At 34.0% G+C, this 25400-nt stretch overlaps 3 protein-coding genes and 1 pseudogene across 5 annotated transcripts; all 4 read right to left on the bottom strand.

Moving 5' to 3' along the window:
* Positions 1-7586: 7586 nt before the first annotated feature.
* LOC135136272 (aminoacylase-1B-like) lies at positions 7587-9035 on the bottom strand. Its single transcript, XM_064065483.1, has 6 exons — positions 8939-9035; positions 8551-8892; positions 8359-8505; positions 8125-8312; positions 7843-8069; positions 7587-7794 (listed from the first exon to the last, which is right to left on the bottom strand). The coding sequence occupies exons 1-6, from the start codon at positions 9033-9035 to the stop codon at positions 7587-7589; spliced, it is 1209 nt and encodes a 402-aa protein (XP_063921553.1).
* Positions 9036-10751: 1716 nt separating this feature from the next.
* Positions 10752-13462, bottom strand: LOC135136263 (aminoacylase-1-like; annotated as a pseudogene).
* A 6196-nt stretch (positions 13463-19658) lies between these two features.
* On the bottom strand, positions 19659-20983 carry LOC135144167 (aminoacylase-1-like). 3 transcript variants are annotated; one of them, XR_010283027.1, is made up of 5 exons: positions 20584-20983; positions 20412-20537; positions 20213-20362; positions 19892-20157; positions 19659-19833 (listed from the first exon to the last, which is right to left on the bottom strand). XR_010283027.1 is itself a non-coding variant. In XM_064076155.1 (4 exons), exons 1-3 carry the CDS (start codon positions 20852-20854, stop codon positions 20259-20261), a joined length of 501 nt encoding a protein of 166 aa, XP_063932225.1. In that variant the 5' UTR covers positions 20855-20983; the 3' UTR covers positions 19659-20157; positions 20213-20258. The 3 variants fall into 3 exon arrangements, 1 of the variants encoding a protein (XP_063932225.1); XR_010283022.1 differs by having other exon boundaries at positions 19659-19890; positions 19943-20157; XM_064076155.1 differs by having other exon boundaries at positions 19659-20157.
* Positions 20984-21118: 135 nt separating this feature from the next.
* LOC135144150 (aminoacylase-1-like) lies at positions 21119-22732 on the bottom strand. The gene is made up of 6 exons (XM_064076142.1): positions 22543-22732; positions 22152-22493; positions 21955-22101; positions 21716-21903; positions 21432-21664; positions 21119-21386 (listed from the first exon to the last, which is right to left on the bottom strand). Exons 1-6 carry the CDS (start codon positions 22652-22654, stop codon positions 21176-21178), a joined length of 1233 nt encoding a protein of 410 aa, XP_063932212.1. The 5' UTR covers positions 22655-22732; the 3' UTR covers positions 21119-21175.
* Positions 22733-25400: the final 2668 nt, after the last annotated feature.

Here is a 25400-nt window from a genome sequence, read left to right as displayed (position 1 = left end):
GTTTCTCTGCAATCGTGAACACGTTTTCGTGTTAGGTATTTCTAAAGAGTCTGAGACAATATACGAATAATATTGTATTTATGTTTTATGCAGTACTTAATTACAAGTAGCTGTGTGAAAAATCTTAAGCCATACCTCTGTTTATTCCAAACACCTAGATATTTATTGCGGCTGTATTTCATACATGAAGCATACATAATCTTAAAAAATGTTAAGAAAAAAATACTTACCATAACTGATATCGAAATGTACGGAAGAAATCTTTAAATATTCGTGAAAATTATTGACGCGTTGGATGTGCAATTTTTTTTCTGTCCCGAACAGTGAAACCATTTTGCAATTATACTATAGAGTAGTGTCACTACGATGTCTTAAACACCTTTTTTTATAATTAAGGTTATCAAAAATGTCTTAACAAATATCTAGGGCAGTGTTGTGTTTAGCTTTAAGTGCTAAAAAGGAGTTGTAGAGTCTTAATAATAAATTCGGTTTTATTTGCCTAAATAAATTTATATTAATACAAATATTATGTTTACCATTATAACCATTATTTTTTTTTTTATTATAACTATGTTCAACATTTACCTCTTACTCTTTACTACGGAAGGTTCCCCATGCGTGATAAAAGGAAGTAATATATTCTTATCCCTTGTAAAAAATTTTCAATGTCTATATGTTCATCACTGTCGTGTAATAGCGGGAGTGTGCGGATAATGGGCGAAAAACCGACCACTGGTACTCCAATCTCTCGTAAATGACGACGATCTGTACGACCCGGGAAAACTTCGCTGTGAATCTCTAGGTCACTATAATAAACCCTTGTTTTATATGACCTTTACGGTACAAATACGTACAAACCCCGAACTTCATATTTAATAGCCCTCCAATACTTATCGTTGAGTTGTGTGTGGGGAACCTGTTGTTCCTTGGCTAGATAATCAATCCTTATATCCCCAGAAATGTCTCGGCACCATTGTACCATTGTTGTATGGAAATCTTCAATATTCTGTCTTTCGAGGGGAATGCGACAATCAAAAATTAGCACAAATTCTGATTTTAGCATATTATTCAAATCAGGACCACCCTAGAACATGCATTATACAAAAAAATAGTACTTATTACACAAGATCGTTTCCTACTTCAATCTTTGTTAGATTCATGGTGACGACATTTGCAAGCGTCCACTCAGGGTTGTCTTTCAGTTTTTGCATTTCCTCCAATCTGAAAGTGAAAAATTTCTTCAAAACACGAGTCATTTTTTCTCCCGCACTGTTGGCCAAGATAAGCGATCCATCTCCAAGGTCGCCTGGACAGTGTATCCGTACATCTAAAAACCAATATCACTTTCGGTTTTTTTATCTGTTAAACCTTACTCCAGAAACATCTTTCCCCAAAAAACACCGTAATGTCATCATCAGGAGTCGCCATTCCTGCATCTAGCGCATACCCAATATTAAGTTTTGCAAAATGCGGCGAATGCACGAATTTATACATTCCATCTAAACCACCTATCTCTGCATCTACAAGAAACTTTATTCAACATGTCAGAAAAAATCGTGTTTTACCTGGCATAAAAGTTATATAGATCGTTCGTTTTAACCTTTTATTAGCCAGCTTTAAGCGCCTCACAGCTTCAAGATATTGCATGCCAACACATTTTGAATCTTGAGCCCCCCTAGCATAAACTCTGTCCTCACCACCACGAACGACACTATAAGGATCGTTATCCCATTCATCAAAAACTCGTGTCACGTCCATGTGGCTGTTGAGAAGAATTGCTGGAAGGTCCGGTTCAGTTCCCAACCATTTCATCAAAACGATGATTTTGCCTGACACTATTTCGAATTTTTCCAGGCGTAGCCGCAGCTGCCGGGCATGAAATTCAAGAAAGTCCACGCAGGGGCCTGTGAATCAAATGAAGGTATAGGATTTAGGTTTGTTAATACTCACCGTATTGAGCACCAGGTTGTGCGGTATTAATTCGCAAATAGCTCCTAAAATTATTTATCGCGAATACATCGTTATCCCTATTCATATGGACAGACATTTTGAATACTTTATTGCGGTTTCAGTTGTAGGTATGAAAAAAGGTAGACATCAAGAGAGTTTTATGATAATTTTTTCGTATTATCAGATTACAGAAATAAACACGTTTTTAAACAAGGTTAATTAGTTAAATGTTTCCTACTCAGGTTAGAATTTGGCTGTAGATTTCAATTCCCTTCGAAAACGTTTTGATATTCAAATATACATTGTGGTTATGCGACATCTTGGTATCATGGCTGAGAAATCGATAGCACACAATGATAATCCTCGAATACAGCGACCATCCGTCGTGTTTTCGCATATTTTGGTTTTCAGTTTCAAACCTCTTTATCTTACGCCAAGTCCATCTTTCTCCATAGAACAAGTAAACTCGTTCTTTCTCTAATCTGCAAAACCGAATGCTTTGAAATCTTGCAGATATTTTAAAGTTACGATAAGCATGATAAATATTTATGGAAAATATATTCGCTTTTCTCCTCCAAACAATTGATGAATTTTGACGAATATATTCCTATCTAGTGATTTATCATTCCATTCACATTTTTTGGAATTGCTTATACATGGTGACTCAAAAAAAATTAATGAATGCTTGAATTTATTTTATCGATTTAATCAAGAACTGCAAAACCGAATGCTTTGAAATTTTGGGAATAGTTTAAACTTATCATAAGCATGGTAAATTTTTGACCAAAATACATATTCCTCCTAACAAACTGATGACGTCGCCTCCAAATATTGCTGAGTAAATCCTGTCTTAAATGTGCACAATATGATGAGTGTGTACTAGTGATTTATCACTGCATTAATATTTTTTAGATTTGCTTATACAGGATGTCTCAAAAAAATTAGTGACTGGGTCAGTTTATTTTCTTGGTTAAACCAAGAATTGTAAAACCGAATACTTTGAAATCTTGCAGACATTTTGAAGTTATTGTAGGCATGGTAAATTGTTAATCAAAATATATCTGTTTATTTTCCCCCTAAAAATTGATGACGTCATCTTAAAATTTTCCCGAACAAATTCGACCCAAAATGTGCAAAATATGATGAGCTTTTACTTGTGATTTATCACTGCATTCATATTTTTTGGATGTGTTTAAACACGTGGCTCAAAAAAATTAATGAATGAGTCAATTTATTTTATTGATTAAATCAAGAACGGCTCAATCCATTTTCCCAGAAAATTCTAGCAATAAAATAATGTTATTTTTAGTATTACACTGCACGAATCCATGTTGTCCTTGTTTTTTCTTGCACTGGTAATACGTTGTGGCTATTTTTATTTTGTGCTGTGACTAGTATTATCCATGTTGACGACGTCGTCATGAATTTTTTATTGGTCAAATTAAGAACCTCATTTTCTCGAAAATGTGAAGAATATGAACGTCTTTATATAATAATGATAAAATAAGAATTATAATATTCAGAACATTTTGTTCGATTGTGGTTTAATTAATAATTTTAGTCCTGTGTTTTGAGAAGACAAATTCATTCAACTCAGACTAACTTCTACTTGACATTCTTTCGATGTATAAACATAAATAAACATTTATCAGGAAGCTATTATCTAGTGTTGAAGGACAAGGGTTATTAGAGATGGATTATTTTAAGTTCAGCATGGTGAATGATCAGAATCTGACAACAGACTGTCAGTCAGTAGCGTAACATGCACATTTCAGAAGGGAGCAGTTTTTAAATTAATTTTTTTAAATCACAAACAATAACACAGGGAAACATAAACTTTAGTGAACTGGTCAACACGCTAGCGCGAATGCACTAATCTAAACAGGTACAGAAATCCATCGCAGGTTGAAAAGTTCATTATTACAGAGAAACGATGACAGACGCCCATTCGAAAATGCTGGATATGTTTCATTGTACTTGAGGAGCGAGGGAAGTTCTGTCGAAACAACTTTTGACGAATTTTTTAATTTTCATAATTATATAAAATCGAATAGAATAATTTTTCGTTTTCTTCATATCCTTTTTTTTAATGTTTCTTTCGATTTTATAATTGTTCATTTATTCAATTTTTCAAATTTTCAATTAATGATTTTTCAATGCCTCGATTTTCCAATTTTTAAATTTTGCAATTTTTGGATTTCCAGTTATCCGATATTCCGATTTCTTTAATTTTTCGATTTTACAATACATATTTTGTTTTTTAGATTTTACACTTTTTCGAATTTTACGTTTCTCAATTTTTAATCTTTCGCTTGTTCAAATTTTCGTTTCTTCAATTTTTCAGATTCGTGACTTCCAGTTTTTAGATTTTTCAAAATTTTCATTTTTGATTTTACAATTAATGCAATTTTTCCATTTTTTGATTCGAGAAGTTGAAAAATTGAAAGATTAAAAATCGGAACAAATTGAAAAATCAAAAAATTGCAAAATCGAAGAACTGAAAAAACGAAAAATTGAAACATTGAAAAACTAAAAATCGAGAAACTTAACAATCTAACAAAAAAGAAACGGAAAACTGGAAGGAAAATTGTAAAATCCAAAAATTATGGAATCGTCAGAATTGTAAACTCGAGAAGCTGTAACACTGCAAGATTAAAAAATTGAAAAATTAAATTTGGAGGAACTGATAAACCCAAAATCGAATATTTAAAATTCGAAAAATTGATAAATCCCATAAATGAAAAAGTTTTAAAATGCATTAATTGAAAAATGGAAAAATTCTAAAATCGAAAAACTAAAAAATTTTAAACTGAGAAGAGTTGCATTTCGTAAAGTTGAAAAATTCGTCAAATTATATTAAAACCATGAATTGTTAAAAATTTTATCATGAACTGCAAATTTAAAAACACTAGTTGACGAATTCGCCAAAATTTCACATTTCCGATTAATAAATTGTTAATTGACTGGTCTTACATTAATTATACTCGTTGCAGGGGGACCGTGGCCTCGAATGCCATTCAATTTTGTTTAAACAATTGTCCTTTTATAAAATTACATTCTAAATGAAACCTACCATTATTACTTTCCGAAGCTAAGGAATTATAGTAATCATGTCCACTGGATAAACGGCCAGTTTTATGTTTTCTCGACGTTTCATGGCCCCTAAAGTACGCAAAAAATAATCTCCCGTTTCCATCTGGCTGTCTGTCTGACTGGTGTGTATCGATTTTTCTTAGACACGTAATCGTCATCTCGAAACTGCTGGACCGATTGTTGTCAAATTTGGTATGTGTATTAGAAATATCATGTAGATGGTTAAACGACAACCAAAAGAAGTCTATGTTTATATGATTTATGTATAGTAGTGTATGTTTTATGCAGTACTTAATTACAATTAGCTGTGTGAAAAAATCATACGATATATCTTTTTTGATTCCGAATACCTATATGTATATCTATTGCGGTCATGTTTTACACCTGAAGCATATATAATTAAAAAAAAAATGGTCTAAAGAGTTTAGACAGTGCTTCCCTCGCTTTCAGAACCGTGTCTTTATGTCCATCATAGATTCTTCTCATTAAAGTTCTGTGACTGGATATTTCAAATAATTCGCTTACACTCTGGAAGTCACGGCTCGTTCGTAATTTGATCAATAATAACTTGACTGATTCATTAATTCTTTTGATTCACCCTGTATATGCAGATCTAAAAAATATGAATGCAATGATAAATTACAGATATAGTCTGATCATATTTTGCACATTCCCGAAAGGATTTTTTCGACAAAATTCTGAGATGACGTAACCAACTTTTTGGGGTTGATAAACAGATACATTTTGATTAAAAAGTTAAGATTCTTACAATAACTTCAAAATGTCTGCAAGATTTCAAAGAATTCAGTTTTGCAATTCTTAATTTAATCAATGAAATAAATTGAGTCATTATTTTTTTGAGACGCCCCGTATAAGCAAATCCAAAAAAATTTAATGTAATGATAAATCACAAGTATTGTCTCATCACACTTTGCACATTTAAGATAGGATATATTCAGCGAAATTTTGAGGTGGTCATACATTTTTTAGGAAAGATGAACAAATACATTTTGACTAACCATTTACCATGTCTATGATAATTTTAAAACATCTCCAAGATTTGAAAGCATTCGATTCTGTAGTTCTTGATTAAATAAATAAAATAAATTCCAGCATTCATTAATTTTTTTGAGGCACCCTGTATACGCAAATCTAAAAAATTTTAATGGAATGATAGATCACGAGTATTGTCTCATCATATTTTGTGCATTTTCGACAGGATTTATTCAGCAAAATTTTGGGGTGACGTTATAAATTTTTAGAGAAGGTGAGCAAATACATTTTGATCAAAAATTTACCATGCTTATGATAACTTTAAAATACCTTCAAGATTTCAAAGCATTCGGTTTGGTAGTTCCTCAGTAAATCAAACAAAATAAATTTGCGCATTCATTAATTTTTTTAAGTCACCCTGTATATGCAAATCCAAAAAATTTGAATGAAATGATAAATCACAAGAGGAGACTCATCATATTTTGTACATTTTAGATAGGATTTACTCAGCAAAATTTTGGGGTGACGTCATCAAGTTTTTGGAAGGGATAACCAATTATATTTCGACTAAAGATTTATGATGCTCTTTATAGCCTGAAAACATCTGCAACATTTCAAAGCATTCGGGTTAGCAGATTCAAAATTAAATTGCAAAATGTTTTATAATTTTGATTTTGACGTTTCGGGCAAAAACCCAATTCGGAGTCGTAAACTACATGTGTAGGACTATGTTATTTTATACAATTTAAAATCCATTTACTAGGTACAATTTTGAAGTGGCGTCATCGCATTAGTGGTGGGGATGATTAGAGACATTTTGGTTAGCGTTTTACCATCTACATGATATTCCTGATATAACAAAATTTGACAACAATCGGCCCAGTACTTTCGGAGATTATCTGTCTAATAAATATCCGTGACGGCAGACAGACGGACAGACAGACAGACAGACAGACAGACAGACAGACAGACAGAAACGGGAGACCTATTTTTTCTTCCTGTAAGGGTAATGAAAGATCGAGAAAACGTAAAAGTAGAGAGTCGGCCGACGGACTAACTAGATTACAATACCTCCTTTGCTTACGCTCTGGAAGTAAAAATGTTAACAAAAAAAAAAATACTTACCGTAACTAATATCGAAATGTACGGAAGGAATCTTTAAATATTCGTGAAAATTATTGACGGTTTGGGTGTGCAACTATTTTTTTTTGTCCCGAATAGTGAAGTCATTTTAAAATTTACTTTACTACTAAAAATATACAATAGAGTACTGTCACCCCGACGTCTTAAATACATTCACTTCTTTTGGCAATCAAGGTAATTAAAAATGTCTTGACAAATATGTAGGGTGGTGTTGTATTTAGCTTTAAGTAATAAAATGTGCCGAAGGAACAGATAACAGCTGTTTACTAAGGAATTGTGGAGTCTTAATAATAAATTCGGTTTTATTTACCAAGATAATTTTTTTATTAATATAAATACTATGTTTATTTTTATAACCATTAATTTTTTTTTAATATGTATGTTTAACATTTACCTGTTATTCTTTACTACGGAAGGTTCCCCATCTGTATTAAAATATTGTAATAAATTTTTATCCCTTTTAAAAAATATAGAGTCTCTATATGTTCATTATTTTCGTGTAAGTGCACCGGCGTGAAGGGAATGGGCGAAAAACCGACCACTGGTATTCCCATCTCTCGTAAATGACGACTATCGGTACGACCCGGGAAAGTTTCGCAGTGAATATCTAGACCACTATAATAAACCCTTGTTTTATTTGACCCTTTAAGTATAAATACGTACAAATCCTCAACTTCTTTTTTAAGAACCTCCCAGTACTTATCGTCGGTTTCTGTGGGGGGAATCTGTTCTTCCCTGACTAGATATTGAATCGATACATCATCAGCAACGTCTCGGCACCATTGTAGCATTGTTTCATGTACTTCCTCTGTATCCTCTGTTCCGAGGGGAATGCGACAATCAAAAGTTAGCACAAATTCTGATTTTAGCATATTCCGTTGAGGACCACCCTAGAACATGCATTATACAGAAAAGTAGTACTTATTACACAAGATCGTTTCCCACTTCAATTTTTGTTAGATTCATGGTGACGACATCTGCAAGCGTCCACTCAGGGTTGTCTATCAGTTTTTGCATTTCCGCTGTTCTGAAAGTGAAAAATTTCTTCAAAACACCAGTCATTTTTTCTCCCGCAGTGTTGGCCAAGATGAGCGATCCATCTCCAAGGTTGCCAGAACAGCGAATCCGTAGATCTAAAAACAAATATCACTTTCGGTTTTTTTCTCTGTTAAACCTTACTCCAGAAACACTTTTCCCCAGTAAACACTGCAATGTCGTAATTAGGACTCGGCCTTCCTGCATCTAGCGCATACCCAATATTAAGTTTTCCAAACTGCTCCGTCCGTACGAATCTATACATTCCTTCTAAACCACCTACCTCTGCATCTACAAGAAACTTTCTTCAACATATCAGAAAAAATCGTGTTTTACCTGGCATAAAAGTTATATAGATCGTTCTATTTAAAAGTCTGCCGGATATCTTTAACCGCCTCACAGCTTCAAGATACTGAATGCCGACACATTTCGAATCTTGAGCGCCCCTAGCGTAAATTTTCTGATCATTAGTATCTAAATAGGCACTAAAAGGATCGTGCCTCCATTCTTTAATAATTTTTGTCATGTCCATGTGACTGTTAAGGAGAATTGCTGGAAGATCCGGTTCAAGTCCCGTCCATGTCATCAAAACGATAGGTTTGTCTGGCACTGTATCGATTACTTGCATGGATAGCTGCAGCTGCCGGGCTTGAAGCCTAAGAAATGCCACGCAAGATGCTGTGAATCAAATGAAGGTATAGGACTTTGGTTTACTGATACTCACCGTAATCAACATCTGGTTGTGTGGTACGAATCTGCAAATAGGTCCTAAAATTATTTACCGCTATATCATCGTTTTCGGTATTTATATGGACAGACATTTTGGCTACTTTAATGCGGTTTTGGTTGTAGGTATGAAAAAAGGTAGACGTCAAGAGAGTTTTTTGATAATTTTTTCTCATTATCTGATTACAGAAATAAACACGTTTTTAAACATGCTTAATTGTTAATTAGGTTAGAATTTGGCTGTTGATCTCAATTCCCTTTGGAAACGTCTTGATATTTAAGTATACATTGTGGTTATGAACAGCATGTGACCATCCGTCGTGCTTTCGCATATTTCGATTTTCAGTTTCAAACCTCATTATTTTACGCCAAGTCCATCTTTCTCCATAGAACAAGTAAACTCGTCGCTTGGAGTAGCTACTCCTTCAGTCTACCCATGTTCTGTCTCTAATTTAAAAACTCTCTTTTAATATTAAGTTTAAAATTTTTGCTAGAAGGGCATGTGGAGATCGCTTTTTTTATCCTTGTTATTTTCGTCTTCTGAGAACTTCCAAACACTGGTCCCACAGATTTCATGTTTTGTGTCCCCAAAGCTGGGGCATAAATGTTATTTTGTTCGTCTATGTCGGCACTGAAAGGTGTGTGAATCTAATTATTTTAGAAAACGGGAACCACATCTACGTGACTGTTGACTAGAATGGTATGGGCAAATTCTGCCAATACGATTATCAATTATCATGAGGGGTTCGACATGGTAGGTTTTGATGGGAAGGCCCTGAGTAGTATTTTAGATCATTTATGATACTGTTTTCTCAAAGTTTATCTTCACTGAAACGATCTGGCTATCCATTTTTGCTTTCACTTAACCATTCAGTAAATGCTGATTTTCTCGTGAACAAGTGTTCGCGCCTGGCGTAGGTATTTAGCGAATTAATTAAAGTAAAATTACTTATCTCTGTTTTTGAATGTTTTATTTTCGCAATTAGCGTACGTTTAAGCGCATTTTTCAATCCAGTTAGTTTTAGTTTTTCTTTATCTCAGGGGAAGATTTCTTTGATTTCCACTGAATTTTTAGTTTTAATTGTTTTTAGCAGTTTTGAGAGTACTTGGCTAACGTGTAAATACCCAGTCGCAGTTTATTAAATGATTAAGTACAGTCCTCGAATTCTTATCTTGCAGTTTTCTAGGTTTAATTATCACACACGTATTATTATTGTTACGAAAGAAACCCCCGGTACTACGCCTATGGGTTTTAGTATGTACGACGATGAGGATTCATCGCCGGTGACGGCGGCCGAGCGGCATTCGTCAAAGAAAAGCCTGGAAGCGGAAGTCGCGATGGGCAATCCAGAAAGACCTCGACTGAGGAACATCTAGAAGAGAAGTGTGGTTAAATAGGGGTCACCTCCGGGAACGATTATCATTCAGTCAATTCAGTCGTATCGAGTCCAGTCAAAATTTGAGCCTGATTGTAAAAACATAATTAACTCTTATCGACAAATAAGATCTAAGAACTTCAAGGAGGGGAAAAGAACACCCAAAATTATCAAGTTTATGTAGCAAAATAGTATGAGAAATTCTGTCAAACATACGGGAAAAATCCCGATAAATAACAGCAACCTGTCCACGCGCGTTGATTCTAGATGTTCCACGTTTAATGTTCAAAAAATTGTAGCATGCAACAGGATTCGACAGGATATTTTGCTAAGTTTTAGAAATGTAAGAATGTAAGAACGATACTATACTTGCCAAGAAAAATTTTTATCGCATCCAAATATGTTTATTATAATTGTAACTACATATTTTTTATTCTAACTGCTCTTAACATGTATCCTTCGCTTTTTCATTTCTACACAACGTTCCCTAACGATAGTATAATATTGTAATATATTTCTATACCTTTTAAAAAAGCGTCAAGCGTTAAGTGGTGACCATCCTCATGTAATGACACAGGTGTGTTGTTAATGGGTGTAAAACTTAACGCTGGGATTCCGAAGAGTCTAAAATTGCGACAATCTGTATAACCCGGGAAGATTTGGGTCTTCATTTTTAACCCACTAAAATAAACCACAGTTTTATGTGAGCTTATAGGTAGCTACAAATACGTACAGTTTATCGATCGCTTCTTTAAAAGCAACCCAATATTTATTCGAACCGTCAACTTTTGTGGGTTTGATTTGTGGCTCTTGCACTGCATATTCAATCCATGTATCATAACCAACGTCTTTGCACCATTTAGTTATTGCTTCTTGGAACAGTACAACATCCACGTTTTCGGGAGGAATCAGACAATCAAAAGTTAGCACAAATCCTGTTGGTACCAAAAAGTTTTGGATACCACTCTACAACATCCATTATATAGAAAAACAATATTTATGCAAGTCGTTTCCTACTTCGATATTTGTTAGATTAATGGTGATGATATCTCCAATCGTCAGATTAGGCTCCTCTTTTAATATTTGCTTTTGCTGCATTCTAAAAGCGAAAAATTTGTTTAAAACACGAGTCATCTTATCGCCAGCAGTGCAATCCAACAAAAGACCGTGTTGAGCGTTACCTGGACAATGTACTCGAATTTCTAAAAACAAACATCACTTTGGTTTTTGATCTGTTAATAAATCTTACTCCAGATACATCTTTCCCCGTTAAACACCGTAAACTCGTTCGTAGGACTCGGGAGTCCTGAATCTAGTACAAATCCAATGTTTAATTTGGAAATTTCATTTGTCGTTATGAATCCTGCCATTCCTTCCAAGCCTTTCAGCTCTTCATCTACAAAAATCTCTATTCAACCCGTAAGAAAAAAATCGTGTTTTACCTGGCGCAAAACATAAGTGAATCGTTCGTTTTAAAGTCACTCCGCTATTCTTCAAACGTCTCACAGCTTCAAGACATAGAATGGATGCAGTTTTCTTGTGTGCACTGGTTCTAGCGTAAGTTTTTTGATCATCAGTGTCGCCACCAAAAGGGTTGTTACTCCAATTGGTTTCACGAAGTGGTACCACGTCCATGTGGTTGTAAAGGAGTATTGCTGCGAGAGTCGGTTCTGTTCCCACCCATGTTAACACAACTACGGGTTTGTTGGACATCGATAAATGTATTTGTATGGGTAGATCCAAACATACGGCTTGAAATTGAAGAAATCTCACAAAGGCTTCTGTGAATCCAATGTAGGTAATAATTTTGAATTATTGTTGGTACTCACCGTAGTTAACATTTGGTTGTTCGGAAGGAATTCGCAAATATTCCCAAAAATTGTCAACCGCTATTTCGTCAAAGGAGTAATTTTTGTGCTGAATTGAAGACATTTTGGCTGCCTTAACGAGGTTAAGGTTGTAGGTGTGTAAAAAGTTAGACAACACGAAGGTTTCATGATGCTTTTTTTATTATCAGATAACAGATATAAGCGCGTTTTTAACAAGGTTAGTTGGTTTTGTTTCCCACTGAAATTAAAATTTGGATGTAGATCTCAATCCCTTTTAGAAATAGCTCGACATTCGAGTATTCATTGTGGTTATATAACAATATTGGGTGAGAAACCGATGGCTGATATTCCAACACCTCAGATGTAGCGACCGTCGGTAGCTCCGCCACATATTTCGGTTTTTAGTTTCCGCCATCTGGAAAAATTGTTATTGTTTGGTTTTTTAAATGCTGCATCTTACAGTTTATCGGTGGTTTCTTTAAAGGCAACCCAGTAGATGTTGGAGTTGTCACCAATTTCTTCGTCTACAATTAAAAATATAGTTATTTACGACACTGTGTTGTACACATATCACCGGAAACAAAAGATATCTGAATCGTCCTTTTCAGGGCAACTCCCTGTTGTTTCAATCTTCGAATAGCTTCCAAATATTGAACACCTATACTCTGCATATTCTGCATATCACGGGCATAGAACTTTATTGTGTTTATCTACATCGGCATTGAAAGTTTTGTGGGTCCATTTGTGTTCAAAAACTGGGACCACATCCATATGACTATGGAGTAAAATGGATGGTAGATTCGGTTCAGTTCCCACCCATGTTAACACGACGAATTTTCGATTTTTCGACTTTCGATATTTCGTGTTTTCTACATTTCGCTTCTTGGATTTTTCGGTTTTTCGAAATCTCGAATTTTTGTTTTCTCGGTTTTTCGATTTTTCGATTTTTACGTTTTTAGAATTTTCGATTTTTCGTTGTTTAATTTTTTTAATTTTAATTTCTTAATTTTTCCATTTTTCGACTTTGCGATTTTTGGATTTTTGAATTTTAAATTTTTCGACTTTCTATACATTGCTTTTTCTACATTTCGCTTAAAATTTTCGATTTTCCAGTTTCTCGGATTTTCGTTTTTTAAAAAATTCCAGGTCCAAAGTTTTGGCCTGTTTTTGCAAGAATTGGACACATTCAACTGAAAAAGTAAATAAAAAATGCAATTCAAACTTGAGGTGGTAACTACCGTAATTAATGTTTGGGTGCACAGGCGGGATTCGTAAATATTCACAAAAATTGTTAATAGCCTGTGTGTCTAAAGGATTTTATTATGTGATAAGACATGGTATTAAATTGTTGACGAAAAAATTTACACTTCTTCTTAAGTGTGTTTTTGACAATGTTCCTTATTATCAGGCAGCAGAAACAAATTAGAACGTGCCTTCACGTTTAGTTAATCGATTAAAATTTTCCACTGTGGTATCCCGAGTTGAAAAACATTTTTTTTAAATCTAATTCTAGAGAGTTTTGTAGAGCAGTGTAGGTAGAGTTCTACATATTTTTAGCGCATCACTTCTTATTTCGATGTTGTGATGTCCGAGAAAAAAACAACGACGCGAAACCGCATTTGAATAATTTTAGTTCGAAAAATAAATTAAGAGAATCGTTAAACATAGGCAACCATGTGCAACTTCAGTTAGGGTGGTAGCCCGTTCTAGGGAACTAGGGAATACCAATCTTTAAGTCGGTAGTGGTAAGGGGTTGGTAATGGTAGTAATGCATGGGAAAGGAGACTCGTTTTGGTCCCTTCTGGTGAAACGGCGCGAGTGAAAATAAGAGTAGGGTTTAGTTTACAGTTTCATAAAATAGTAATTGTTTAAACGAAAATTAATTATTAATTTTTCTAATCTGAAACGTGATTTTCGTCGAAGTCAATAAGTGATCTAATTTTTTATTTTATTTTTTGGAAATTCAGAGTTAAAATGTCTAGTGGTTCCTCCTATAGCCATGAAATTGTTCATCTAAACCATGTTTTAGGAAATTCACTTATTCAGGTTTCATTCTTTTGTTTATCAACTTATAATTAAAGTTTCTGGATGTTTTTACTGAAGTAAAACTCGCTCGAGATTGCTAATAGTTCATTTATCGTATTTAAACTAATCTAAATGTTGGTTCCTTTTAAGAAAAGGGATCTTGAGAAGTTGCAATTAATTTCATACCTTCGTGGGCTCGAAAAACGGGAAGAGTTTAATATTTGCTCACAGCTTTACTAGTTTATTTCAAGTCTAATTTGTGACGGGCCATCACTAAATTAGTTCACGAGAAATTTGCAACAAAAAGACGAAAAACAAATCCTCAGACCATAAAAAAAATTCGCAAATTTGCAAATCTTAATTATTATTTAACACGTCCTAATCTGCACATAATACTATCAAGCAGATAATAATCAGACTCAACCACCAATCCCCGAACGTAAGAACAAAATCCGCATATTCGTAAATTTCAAACATCATTGCGCTTGTCAGACATTGCAAACAACACGCGCAGAACTGTTCACCCATAAAAACCGCCAATCGCAATCACTTTCATTAGAATTCGTATTCAAATTAAAACACTAGCAGGCGAAACCTAGACGCATAATAAACAGATCAAAGAACGCCGCTTTACTAACAGAGATGCAGCAGGCTGACGCAACGTAGCGATGACTACATGGGAATCATGATGCAAGTTGAAAAAACCGACAAATTTAAGATACCGAACTCGCGTAAATCTGTAAGAAACCAAATCTTATTCAAACGAAATTACACCTTATAAAACAGCAAAATAAGACCTGAAAGTCGCGTTCCGAGTAACCCATAACTTAAGTCTTTTTATTGCTCACTAACGTCGCAAAATCCTTATAAAAGCAGTAACACAGAAAGCGAATTTCATTCAAGTTTCGAGTTGCCGTGGGCCACGCTGTCCGTTTGCTGATCGATTTTTCTACCATTTTTGGCTGAATTTTGAAGAAATCCGGACTTAAAAATTTGCTGAGACCGAGAAAAAGAAAATTTTCCATGCTGCTACTACCAGTCTGACTTAACTTGTCTCGCTCTCGCTACCATAATGTGTTCTCGATTTCGACCGTACCTATCAAGCGTTAACAGATGTTACCGATCACCTTTTATGAAAATTAATCCAAAGTTTTCTTCGACCCGTGCGTCGCGACATGGATATTTTAGATGAGTTTTTGGGAAGTTTCCAATGCGGAACCACTTTAATCTGATTTCTTTGCAGTTGATAATTTTACTTTGAATTTATTACCGTTCAGTATGATCTTGTTCTCTGATTGTTTTGCGATAAAGCCCATTTCATGTGAATTTAATGCTTCCACCGTACTTTAAAGCATTTATGATACTATTTTCTCAGCGTTTATCTTCTTTGAAATGCTCTGGTTATACATTTTTGCTTTTGATTTATTCTTTTACTAGCTTTTCGCCCGCGGCTTCGGTCGCGTTGACGATTCGTTGTGTTTCAGAGCATTATTACCAACCTTTAAGTAAAAAATGTGTTGAAGGGCGTTAATACAATTCCCAGTAAAAATCGACATAAAAATATTTTTGCTCATAAAAACTTTGTCACTACCTTTCATATTTTTAGGGATGGAGTCTCGAAACAATCTGAAATACGTGTTTCATTATTTGTGTTGAAGACTATTAATACCAAGTTCCCCGTAAAAATTTAAATTTACAGTAAAAATACTTTTCCCATACAAACTTTGCCACCACTTTTCATCCCCTTCGGGGTTGAATCTCGGAAAATGTTTAAATACGTGATGGATTATTTGTATTGAAGAGTATTTAATATTAAGTTTCACGTAAAAATTTAAATTTACAACAGAAATATTTTCCCATACAAACTTAGTCTCCACATTTCACTCCCTTAGGGGTTGAATTTTAGAGAATGCTTAAATACTTTCACTATTTGTGTCGAAGAACATGAATACCAAGTTTCACGTAAAAATTTCAATTTATAGTAGAAATATTGTTTCTAAGTATACAAACTTAGCCGCCCAAACTTGGATACCACTTTTCACCCCCTTAGGATCGAATCTCCGAAAATGCTTAAATACGTGTTCCGTTATTAGGGTTGAAGAGCATTAATACCAACTTTTAAATAAACATTACCATTAAAATATGTTTGCCAATACACACCCCTTAGGGGTTGAATATCGGAAAATGCTTAACTATGTGTTTCATTATTTGTATTGAAGAGAATTAATACCAGGTTTCACGTAACAATGTAAATTTACAGTAGACATATTGTACCTATACAGATTTTATCACCCATTTTCACCCCCTTAGGGGATGAATTTCGAAAAATCCTTTCTTAAACGATGCCTCCAGTATAAAATGAGCATTTCTCCAAATTTCAATTTTCTAGCATTAGCGATTTGGGCTGGGCGTTGATAGGTCAGTTGGGACATTGCCTTTTATACATATACAGGGTGTTATTGAAAGGTACGTACAACAAAATTGACAGCCTTAGCGAAGTCTAAGAAGTCTAAAAAACTTAGTTTGCGTTATCAAAATTATAAGGAGAAAATTAACGCTTATCCAACCTTTTTAGACGCTACTCAAGGATAAATAATAGGGATGTACCGACTAGTGGCCGACCGGTCGGATAAGCCGACTATTCGGCCGTTTTTCATCGTCGGCTGGCAGTCGGCGACTGGTCGGCTAAACAGCCGATCGGTCGGCTTTTTTTTATTAAAATTGAAATAGTATATAAAATAAAAAAACCCGGTTTACAGAACCTCAATTGAATATTTAATTGCGATTTAATTTTTAACACCGCGTCAAAGTACCATGTGATCGACTCTACGCCAATCAGACGTCGCTAATGGCCTTGTTAAATGCGCGATCAAATTAATCTCAGTTAAAATATTGTATAAACTGGCCCTAAATTGTGTTATTCTTTATTTTTGTACTGAGTTACTACAAAAAAATTAAATGTTAGAATTATCCAAACAAATTTAACACATTTTTTGGAAAACAAAGGAACTTTAGTTATTCCTTTTATTAAAATAAAACAAATTTTTACGGTAGTCATAGAAACAGAAAAAAAACACACTGTCTGTCGCATTTATAAACCGGTTTTAGCAAAGCCGAACAGTCGGCCGACTAGTCGGTTTTTACTGGCCGAACAATCGGCTAGTCGGTTAGTCGGCCAGACCTACAGTCGGTACATCTCTAGTAAATAGGTAAAATTAATTTATTTTAGTAAATCCTAGCAACTGTAACAATATTGAAAAATAAAAGACCTTTTTATGCTACAGAAACGAAAGATGACCTTTTTATCAGAGGCGTACAACGAATTTGGACATAAATTTTAATAATTTTTATTTCCAAAAGGGGAATACTTTTATCTGAACTTTTTTTTACTTTTAGCATCCATACTTCGAGACCAATTGCCGATTTTATTTTGTACGTACCTTTCAATGACACGCTGGATATAGATTGATAGATTAAGCTTGTAGTTTATATTTTTCAATATATGTATCAAAATCTTAGGAACGTTTCCCCCACATGCAGTTTAGATCTTCCATTTCCAAGGAAATGGGCCTACACCTAAATAAACAAGTTTGTTAATGTCCAAATGGTCGGTCGCGGTCAAGAACAATTTGGGCACGGTATATTTTTCAAAAGTCACTGAACGGTTAATAAACACTAGAGAATGGCGCCGACGCAATTCTGTCAAGCTTTAGTGCGTAAAAAAATGTCTACATTGTTATTTCTAATTTTTAATTACAATTATTCTTCAAAATTATAAAATATTTATAATTTTAAAATTTCCGCCAATATGACGTCACGTGCGTCTTCGTCTGGCGAACCTATCACGTGATCAATCCTGAATATTTAGCTAATTACGGAAAATGTGGGTGTGGTTAGTAGCCAGTGGGAAAGGCTAGGCCAATGACGTCACCATGTTTTAATAATTACGGTACAACGGGGAGGGGGTTAAGCTAACACTATGGCTTAAAATAAAATAATCTCATCTATCAATTTACTAGCACATTTTGACATAATATTTATTATAGGCGCTCGAGTTAAAATATTGGTGTGGCTGAAAAACGTGGAATATGAAACTGTATTTTATTTAGAGGGTAATATGGAACAATCAATTTTATTATGCAGCAGTTTAATAAAAAATTTAGCACACTGAAAATATCTTCTGGACTCAAGGGACTGCACTCTATGGCGTTGTAACAATAAGTTCATTTCAGTCGAGCATCATATATGTTGATTCATGTAGATGCAAAGTAAAGAGATTTCAGAAGACCAGGATTATTAAATTCGTTATAAACACGCATTATAAAACCCGATGATTTATTTGCTAAATTACTTACGTCCTCAGTGTGAATATTTAAAAGTGAGTAAAAGTTACACGTTACATCAAGATCTCTACAACTGACTTTTTCTCAAGTTCAGGTCATTAATCTTATAAAAAGTCTCAATAGAATTGGATTTAAGTGTATATGATACATAAAAATATTTATTAGTGTTCAAAATAAACTTTTTTTCGGCGCAGAATTACATGAAGTTGTCAGTCCAGTCATTAAATGAGAAAATTATACGACGTATTTTTATGGCATCAGCAAAAGCAAGACCAGAGATAACAATAAATCGTTAAGGAAAATGCTGAAAAGCAGCGGGCCAAGATTTGAGACTTGAGGAACACCGGTCGTTGAGATAAATTTATGAGAGGAGAAACCATTTTAAAAAGATAATTAATTCGATTCGACAGATAAGATCTAAGAAGTTCAAGGAGGGGAAAAGAACACCCAAAATTGTCAAGTTATGTGGCAAAATGGTATGAGATATGCTATCATACACACGGGAAAAATCCAGATAAATAACAGCAACCTGTCCTTGTCGATCCAATACCTCATTGATTTTTTGAATAAAAACCGCCAGATTTGTTATAGTGGACCTTCCATTCATGAAACCTTGCTGGTTCAAACCGACAAAAGACTCGATAAAGGATTTGTTCTAATCCCTTAGCAAAATTTGATATAAAGATTAGCCTATAGTTGCTTAAAAATTGTGGACTAGCTTTGTTAAAAACAGGAATAGTTTTGCCTGTTTTTCACCTCTTTGTAAAATTCTTAAGTAATGAAAGGGGTTCAGCAAGAACAAAATTCTATTTCATTCGGAGTAATGGAAGTAACCATAAATGAAGACATTGAGTTAGAATCAAATTGACTATTTGAAGCGTCCAAAAACGTTACCATATGTCTCAGCAAATGCATCCACTAGATCTTTAGGATCCGTGTATTTATTGCCATCTTCATCGCTTAGTTGATTTTAAAAGCTCCACGTTTAATGTTCAAGAAACTCTATCATGCACTTGATATTTTGTTGAGATTTACAAATGTAAGAACGATACTATACTTGGCAAGAATTAATTTTTTTTATCACATCCATATATGTTTATTACCATTATAACTAAGTACACATTTTTTATTCTAACTGCTCTTAATATTTATCCTTCGCTTTTTCGTTTCTACACAACGTTCCCTAACGATAGTATAATATTGTAATATATTTCTATACCTTCTAAAAAAGCGTCAAGCGTTAAGTGGTGACCATCTTCATCTAATGACACAGGGGTGTTGTTAATGGGTGTAAAACTTAACGCTGGGATACCGAAGAGTCTAAAATGGGGACAATCTGTATAACACGGGAAAATTTGGGTCTCCATTTTTAACCCACTAAAATAAACCACAGTTTTATGTGAGCTTGAAGGTAGCTATAAATGCGTACAGTTTATCGATCGCTTCTTTAAAAGCAACCCAATATTTATTCGAACCGTCGACTTTTGTGTGTCTGATTTGTGGCTCTTGCACTGGATATTCAATCAATAGATCATAACCAACGTCTTTGAACCATTTAGTTATTACTTCTTTGGCTAGTGCAACATCCACATTTTCGGGAGGAATCAGACAATCAAAATTTAGCACACAGTGTTGGTCACCACTCTACAACAAGCAATATAAATATACAAAAACAATATTTAGACAAACCGTTTCCTACTTCGATTTTTGTTAGATCAATGGAGATGAGATCTCCAAACGTCTAATTAGGATGATCTTTCAATAATTCGCATTTTAAAAGCGTAAAATTTGTCTAAAACACGAGTCATTTTATCGCCAGCAGCGATACCTTGACAGTGTACTCGTATTTCTAAAAACAAACATCACTTTGGTTATTTTGAGCTGTTAATAAATCTTACTCCAGACACATCTTTCCCCGTTAAATACCGTAAACTCGTTCGGGAGTCCTGAATCTAATGCAAATCCAATGTTCAGTTTATCAAATTCTTCTGTCCTTAAGAATCTTAACATTCCTTCAAAACCATCTACAAAAATCTTTATTCAACACGTAAGAAAAAAATCGAGTTTTACCTGGCGCAAAACATAGGTTTATCGTTCGTTTTAAAGTCACTCCGCTATTCTTCAAACGTCTCACAGCTTCAAGACATTGAATGGAGGCAGTTTTCTTATGTGGACTGGTCCTAGCGTAAGTTTTTTGATCATCAATCTCTCCACCAAAAGGGTTGTCACTCCAATTGGTTTCAAAAAGTGGTACCTTGTCCATGTGGTTGTTAAGTAGTATTGCTGGGAGAGTCGGTTCTGTTCCCACCCATGTTAACACAACTACGGGTTTTTTGGACATCGATAAATGTATTTGTAGGGGTAGATCCAAAATTAAGGCTTGAAACTGAAGAAATCTCACCAAGGCTTCTGTGAATCCAGTCTAGGTAATAATTTTGGTTTATTGTTGGTACTCACCGTAGTTAACGTTTGGTTGTTCGGAAGGAATTCGCAAATATTCCCGAAAATTGTTCACCGCTATTTGGTCAAAGTAGTAATTTTTGTGAACTGAAGACATTTTGGCTACTTTACCGAGGTTAAAGTTGTAGGTATGAAAAAAGTTAGATAACAGGAAGGTTTTTTTTATTATCAGATAACAGAAATAAGCGCGTGTTTAACAAGGTTAATTGGTTTTGTTTCCCACTGAAGTTAAAATTTGGATGTAGATCTCAATCCCTTTTAGAAATGTGTCGACATTCAGGTATTCATTGTGGTTATGTAACAATACTGGGGTGTTATTCATGGGTGAGAAACCGATGGCTGATATTCCAACACCTCGGATGTAGCGACCGTCGGTAGCTCCGCCACATATTTCGGTTTTCACTTTCAGCCCTCTGGAAAAATTGTTATTGTTTGGTCTTTTAAGAGCTACGTCTTACAGTTTATTGGTGGCTTCTTTAAATGCAACCCAGTATATGTTGGAGTTGTCCAACTTGGTGGGAGTCACTGGTGACTGTTTATGGTCAAATTCTACCCAAACCCCTTTACCGGCATTTTTGCACCACTGGTTTATGGTTTCTTCCCACTTTTTAAAATCGACTCGTTCTGGAGGGATGCGGCAGTCGAAAGAAACAACGAATTCTGGAGGGATTACATTGGTTTGAACGCCCCCCTGCAAGAACGACTTTTCAGTATTCTGTAAAAAAAATCGACCCACTCTTACCGTTATTTTCGTTAAATTAATACTGGTGACGTCAGCCCTAATCCAGTCAGGGTTATCTTTGAGCATCTGCAATTGTTGATTCCTAAATTCATAGACTTTGTCCACAATGTAAGATAATTTTTCTCCTGCCGTATTTTCCAGAAGTAAAGATCCATGTCCTGGATTTCCAGGGCAGTGGATATGAAATTCTAAAAAAATCGTGACTTTTCTTATATCGATAATAATAATGTCGTACTTACGCCACAGGCAGCGTTCGCCATAATAAACTTTAAATGTTTCATCTGGACTGGCTACGCTTTCGTCCAAAGCTACACCTACATTTAATTCCTTGAATTCCTTAGTCTGTACAAATTTTTTCATCCCGTCTAAACCACCAATTTCTTCGTCTACAATTAAATATATAGTTATTTACGACACTGTGTTATACACAAATCACCGGGAACAAAAGTTACGTGAATCGTCCTTTTCAGGGCAACTCCTTGTTGCTTCAATCTTCGAATAGCTTCCAAATATTGAATCCCTACACTCTTCATGTCCTGTGTACCACGAGCATAGATGTTATTGTGTTCATCTATATCGGCACTGAAAGGTTTGTGGGTCCATTGGTCTTCAAAAACTGGGACCACATCCATATGACTATTGAGTAGAATGGATGGTAGATTTGGTTCAGTTCCCACCCATGTTAACACGACAATGGGTTTTTTAGGTACTACGTTGTGTACCTTGATGGGGAGGTCCAGACTTTTGGCCTGTTTTTGCAAGAATTGGACACATTCATCTAAAAAGAAATAAAATCAAGAGTCACACTTGAATGTGTAGCTACTCACCGTAATTAATATTTGGGTGCACAGATGGGATCCGTAAGTATTCACAAAAATTGTTGATAGCCTGTGTGTCTAGAGGATTTTTTCTAGTCGATGGAAGTTGGCACGAAGACATATTAACACCGAATTTCAAATACAAAAGAATTATTGCTAAATATACAGATTTACTTGGTGTTTATGTAGATTGTTTTAATGAATAGGCTTTGTGTATGATTTATATTTATATTGTGTGTGATAAACTGTGGTATTAGTTTGTTTACGAAAAATATTTGGAATATTTGATAAGAACAGTGCTTGTTTTCGCGATGTGTTTGTCTTGTTTTGCACTTATTTTTTAGTGAATAGGAAATTTATACGTGTAGTACTGAAGGTTGACCGCAAACATACATTTATTGCTTATCTGTGTGAGGAATGTCAACGTAATGATGAGTGGACTGTCATAGAACTGTGGAGTAATTTAGTTATTTATTGATACATATTTGGAAAATACTAGTATTTACTCAATTTTGTCACTTTTGGTCACCACGTTTTGTTTTTTTACAAGTCGAACGTAAGCTAAAGAAGTTTTCTTGAGGTTTCATGACACCTGCAGTGCGAAATTATAGGTCTCCTGTTTTCGTCTGTCTGACTGCCGAATGTCCGGGTTTTATTAGACAGATAATTTCGGAAACTACTGAACCCCCATCGTTTTCAAATTATGTACGTGTATTAGTATTATCGTGTAGATGGTAGAACGCTATCCAAAATTTGGCTAATCATCCTTACCGTCATAGGATGACGTCATCTCCAAAATTTACATTAGATCTTAATTAAATTTTATAAAATAAGGTATTCGTGAGCTAACTTGTGGTTGATGAATCCATGTTGAGTTTTTATCCTAGACGCCGAGATTTTTGGAAGAAAATAAAAAACTTCAATTTTTCTCAATTTTGCAAAATTCTATTCTGCAACATTTTGCCATAACTTAATTTTTTCATATTTCATTTTTGGAATTTTTTCAATGTTTCGCTTCTTCAGTTTTTCAATGTTTCAATTTTTGATGTTTCTAAATATTCGATTTTTTGATTTTTCAACTTCCGATTTCTCGATTTTTCGATTTCTTGATTTTTAGACTTTTCGACTTCTAGATCGAAATATTGAAAAATCGAAATTTTCGATATTTTGATACGCCTATTTATCGATTTTTCGATTTTCAGATTTTCAATTTTTCGATTTTACGGTTCTTTATTTTTCAATTTTTGATATTTCAATTTTTTTCTTAAATTTTAATTTTTCAATGTCTTGATTTTTTGGTTTTCGATTTTTCAGTTTTTCATTTTTCAAATTTTAAATTATTAGTTCTTTTAAATTTTCCAATTTTTCGATGTTTCGATTTCTCGGTTTTTCGATTTATCAATTGTGTTATTTTTCAGTTGTTGGATTTTTCAATTTCTCGGTTCTCAATGTTTTGATTTAAATTTTAGATCTTGCAATTTCTCATTTTTTTTGATTTTTCAATTTTTCGATTTTTCAAGTACATATTCGATTGCTCAATTTTCAACAATTCAATTTTGTGAATTTTTTCATTTCTGGATTTTTCAATTTTAGATTTTCCGGTTTTGCGATTTTTTAACTTCTCGACTTTTCGTTTTTCCTGTTTCTCGATCTTTTGATATTTCGATTTCTTGATATTTTAATTTCTCGTTTTCTCGATTTTCCGATTTTTCGGCTTTTTGGTTTTCGATTTTTACATTTTTCGAACATTCCATTTTTCGATATTCAAATTAAGTGTTTTAATTTCAATTTCTCATTTTTTCAATTTTTCGACTTTTAGATTTTTGGTTTTTAGAATTTTCGATTTTTCGACTTTCGACATTTCGTTTTTTATATATTTCGCCTCTTAGATTCTTCGGTTTTGGAAATCGCGAATTTTTGATTTTTCGATTTTCGCATTTCCGGTTTTCTAATTTTTCAATTCCTCGGTTCTTCGATTTTTCGTTTTTCAATTTTTCGATTTAAATTTTAGATTTTTCGATTTTACGGTTTTTTAATTTTTTATTATTTCAATTTTTCGATTTCTCGGTTTTTCAAGTTTTCGATTTCTCAACTTCAACACAATTTTGGGAATTTTTCCATTTCTGGATTTTTCAGTTTTTCAATATTTTTAATTTTAGATTTTTCAGTTTGTTGATTTCTCGACTTCTCGACTTTTCGATTTTTCTTTTTCTCGATTCTCTGATGTTTCGATTTGTGGATGTTTCAATTTTTCGTTTTCCCGGTTTTTCGATTTTTAGACTTTTTGGTTTTTCTATTTCTACATTTTTCAACTTTCAATATGTCGTGTTTTGTATATTTTTTCTGGTTTTCATTTTTTCGAAAATTTGATTCATCGAATTTTCAATTTTTCGACATTCGGATTTTCAATTTTTCTACATTCGAATTTTCAATTTGTTCCCTTTTCGATTTTCCGATTTTTCAGTTTTTCAATTCTTGGATTTTTCAAGTTTTCGAATTTTGTATTTTTCAATTTCTACATTATTTAGTTTTTAGGTTTTCAATTTTTTTTACATTTAGACCTCTCAAATTTTCAATCCCATTCTCGAGTTTTTTAATTTTTCATTTTTTTACTTTTAAATTTTTTGACCTCTCCCCTTCTCTATTTTTCGATTTTTTAACTTTCCGGTAGGATTTATTCGAATTTTTCGATTTTCCAACTTTCTATTTTTCCATTTTTCGAAATTATTATTTACGGCATTAGTCTTTGCCCTAAAACAGTAAAACCAAAATTCCCAAAATCAAATTTTTAGTTTTCTAAAGAAGCGATATTTATTAGGCTTTACTTCAAAGGTGAGGGAAGTTCTGTTTGTTATTGGAGAATCGTG

Source organism: Zophobas morio, unplaced genomic scaffold (assembly GCF_036711695.1).
Source record: "Zophobas morio isolate AGI-343-1 ecotype UQ-CSIRO unplaced genomic scaffold, CSIRO_AGI_Zmor_V1 ptg000004l, whole genome shotgun sequence".
In the NCBI taxonomy this organism is placed as follows: Eukaryota; Metazoa; Arthropoda; class Insecta; order Coleoptera; family Tenebrionidae; genus Zophobas; species Zophobas morio.
The sequence above is the reverse complement of the archived record's forward strand: the minus strand, read 5'-3'. Positions and strand labels throughout refer to the sequence as shown.